Genomic DNA, 3,463 nt, shown 5'->3' on the forward strand with positions numbered 1-3,463 from the left:
GAACTGTAGGGGCCTGCAGCAATGCCAGGCTAGTTTATTCTATTTTTAGTAGAGATGGGGTCTCATTCTTGCTCAGACTGAGCTCAAACAATTCACCTGCGTTGGCCTCCCAGTGTGCTGGGATGACAGGTGTGAGCCACCACACCCTGCCAATGTCCCCTGTTCTAATGGAAAGGGTTCATGTGCATTTAAGTTGATCTGGGGATTGCCCTAGGGATTTCAGAGTATTCAAGTCTTATCAAGGGCTAGACCACAGTCAGATGCCTGGCTGTCTGCGAATTCCTGCCAAACCACTTGGGGAAGGGCCATAAAATCAAACCAGGGTCTCAGGAATTCAACCTATTTGGGGTAGAAATGGAGTTAGATACACTTTGACATAAAATTTTTGCCAGGAGTTGTTATTATGATCAACCTTTTGGGCCTGGGTCTCAGTTATCATAGTTCTGTGTCACAAATCAGAGGATACTGTTGGTCATACTTTTGTGTCATAGGCCTCTGGGAAGGTTTAGAGAAACTTTGAGCCAATACAAATAGTTTCTCTCCTGACAAATGGAGCTAATGAAATACCAGGAAGCCAATGAAATAGTGGCTTCATTTACATTTTCTATTTTTATTGTTCATCAATATGTTTATTACCATATCTTCCTCCTTAAATTTCTTTGTAGCGAGAACACAAGCTTCGTGTGTTGGAAAACTCACTCTAAATCCCCCTCCCTTATATATGTTGTCATGTAAACCACAATACTGAGTTTGGTAGAACTTCATTGCCTAATGTGAAGAAGGCCTGGATTTCAGATACACTTAAGTATTGAATATAAAAGCTACAATACATAGTATAGTTTTCTGAATGATTACTGATGCCTAGATGATGGGAAAATTCAGCATTTTCAAATGTTGTTTGGGTTTTTATTTTTATTAGTAACACCATTAGAAAGTAATGTAGTATCTTGTAGTTACATACTAGTTTTCCTTGAGCAGCTAAAACCACATAATTCTTCCTTACAAAAGTAATCCATTTTAGAGGTATGCATAATATAATTTTGCAAGTTAATCAATAGTACATTGATTTGACAAGAATGTGGTTAAATGCAAAAAAGAACTAAAGGCTCATTATGGTTAGCCAATTACTCAGGGTTAGATTAGAATGTCTCTTTTTTTTTTTTTTTGCCTATTGTACTACAAACAATTTGACCCATTCTTTCTGGGCCACTCATATAACTGTCTTCTGGTATGAGTGATCACATCCCCAGTCACATCCAGCTGTCTCATAAATGCCTGGGGTGAAAGTGCACATAGAGATTAAGTGGGGACGTAGCGTGGGGAATGAGATAAAAGATCTAGTTTGGCTCTGAACCAGTCTCTGCTCCTGGAAAATCCATTACAACCCAGTACCACAGTACAGTGGTAAAGCTGTACAACCATCTTCAATGATCTTGGCCAACATCAGTTGGTGCAGGTTAAGTGCAGAGGACCATGCCAAAAGAAAAGAACACAGATATACCTAGAACCTGAGCTCTATTCGAAAGACAGTAATGGCCCAGATGAGGAGATAGAAAGTACAGAGAGGAAGCTAAAGAGTAATGTCAGGTAGCATAATTCTTTGAAACACTTCAACCAACCAAGACTATTTTAATTTTATTTATTTATTTATTTAAATTTTTTTTGAGACAAAGTCCCACTCAATTGCCATGAGGATGAGTGCCGTGAAGTCATAGCTCACAGCAACCTCAAACTCTTAGGCTCAAGCCGTCCTCTTGCCTCAGCCTCCCCAGTAGCTGAGACCACAGGTGCCCACCACAATGCCTGACTATTCTTTTAGAGATGGGATCTCACTCTTGCTCAGATTTATCTCGAACTCCTGAGCTCAAGTAATCCACATACCTTGGCCTCCCAGAGTGCTAGGATTACAGGCATGAGCCACTGCACTCAGTGACTATTTTAATTTTTTTTAATTGGGTCTAGAGTACTTTGAGAATAAGTTCTTTTTGTGTCTCATATTTCAAGCCAATTCTCCAACCACTCCCATTAGGGTTTCTCTTGGTAGGCATTGCAAATGATATGAATATTGAATAGTATGAATATTGAAATTTCTTTTTTCTTTTGCTTAGGGTCAGTGCAGTCATTTTTGTGGAGGAAGGGGCCCCAGCTGTCTGAAATGGGCACAGAGGAAGGCTTCTGGAGTCCACCACCCAACAGTAAAGGCTCCTGTCCCCAGGTAATGGAGCGAAGCTTTCATCTACCCTTCTATGTGGCACGGCCCCTCACTGGAGGGGTTAAAGAAGCCCCAGTCTCTCCTGGCAGCTAACCCATGTGGCAACCAAGGGCTCTGGATTCATCAAGACAAATGGAGCTGACTCAGTGAAAGCTAGAATTTAAAAGAAGGTCAAGATGGATAATGTATTGTCTTTCAGGAAGTAGAGGAAAAGTACAGATTTTGGTTTCCTAATCTCTACACTAATCACCTATATCCTGGAGACAAATACATAGTTGGGCTTTTGTTTCTTCCTTTGAGCAGTCCCATTGCAGATTTTCAAATAACAGTAATGGGGAAAATCACTAGGTAACTCATGAGAGACCAAAATTGGGACACTAGTGCTCTGCAAACTGTGTTTTCTTCAGCAATCAGTTTCCTTCTGCAGCCCCAGAAGAAATGTGGGGTTAAAGCAGGCAATCACACTGGTTTGGTCAGTTACAAAGTAATTTCTTTGATCTGCACGGAACATTTAACTCAATCTCATGAAATGGTTGAAATATTACAATTACTGTTCAGACACATTGTAGGCATCTAACTTATCATTGGTGTGGTCCATGCTGTTAATTTTACAGAATGACTTATGATAAATTAATCAAAAGTATAGTAACTTAAAACTTGATTTCTTCATAATAAGATGGCTTATTTTTTCTATTTTAAAATCTTTGAATAAAAATATTTAATTTTAAAAACATTACCCAAGAGACATCAGTGTTTCTTAGTCATTACTGTCCTGTCTCCCACATTTTCCCCCAGTGATAATTTCCCCTTTCATGTATTTAACAGAATTGTTATTTTTTTCAGTAGAAGATTATAAGTAAATTGCTTGATTTATTTTCATATGGATAGCAATTAATGTCTTCTAATTATTTAAATAAAATCATCACAAAACAGAAATATTTTGTTGTATGCCTGATGACATAATTAATTATAGTCTAACAGGGCATTAGAGGAGTTGAATCAAAGGGATTTGCCAAGCTTGTTATGTAATTCTTTTTTTTTTTAAAAAAATTGACATTTATAACTCTAACTTTATAAATTAAAATTTTATGTCATGTTCTGATTAAATATTTTCTTTGCAGTCAAGACCTTGTTACTATAGATAATACAACCAGATACAGTAACTTTGAATTATTTGGAGCTTTGGGTGGTTCAATTTATGCATTAATTAGTCTCTTTGCTTAGTTTTATTTTTCATTTTTCCTCAACTCT

At 37.7% G+C, this 3,463-nt stretch overlaps 1 protein-coding gene across 1 annotated transcript in view; it reads left to right on the forward strand.

The window, feature by feature from the left end:
• Window positions 1-3,223, forward strand: part of EGF (epidermal growth factor) — an 83,192-nt gene extending 79,969 nt beyond the window's left edge. Inside the window, exons 23-24 of the mRNA XM_012810342.2 lie at window positions 176-182; window positions 2,115-3,223. Of these exons, the coding sequence (XP_012665796.1) occupies window positions 176-182; window positions 2,115-2,305 (198 nt within the window). The 3' untranslated portion in view covers window positions 2,306-3,223. The remainder of the gene's footprint in view (window positions 1-175; window positions 183-2,114) is intronic.
• The last annotated feature ends 240 nt before the right edge of the window (window positions 3,224-3,463 follow it).

Source organism: Otolemur garnettii, unplaced genomic scaffold (assembly GCF_000181295.1).
Source record: "Otolemur garnettii isolate 467f Iridium unplaced genomic scaffold, OtoGar3 scaffold00129, whole genome shotgun sequence".
Lineage (NCBI taxonomy): Eukaryota > Metazoa > Chordata > Mammalia > Primates > Galagidae > Otolemur > Otolemur garnettii.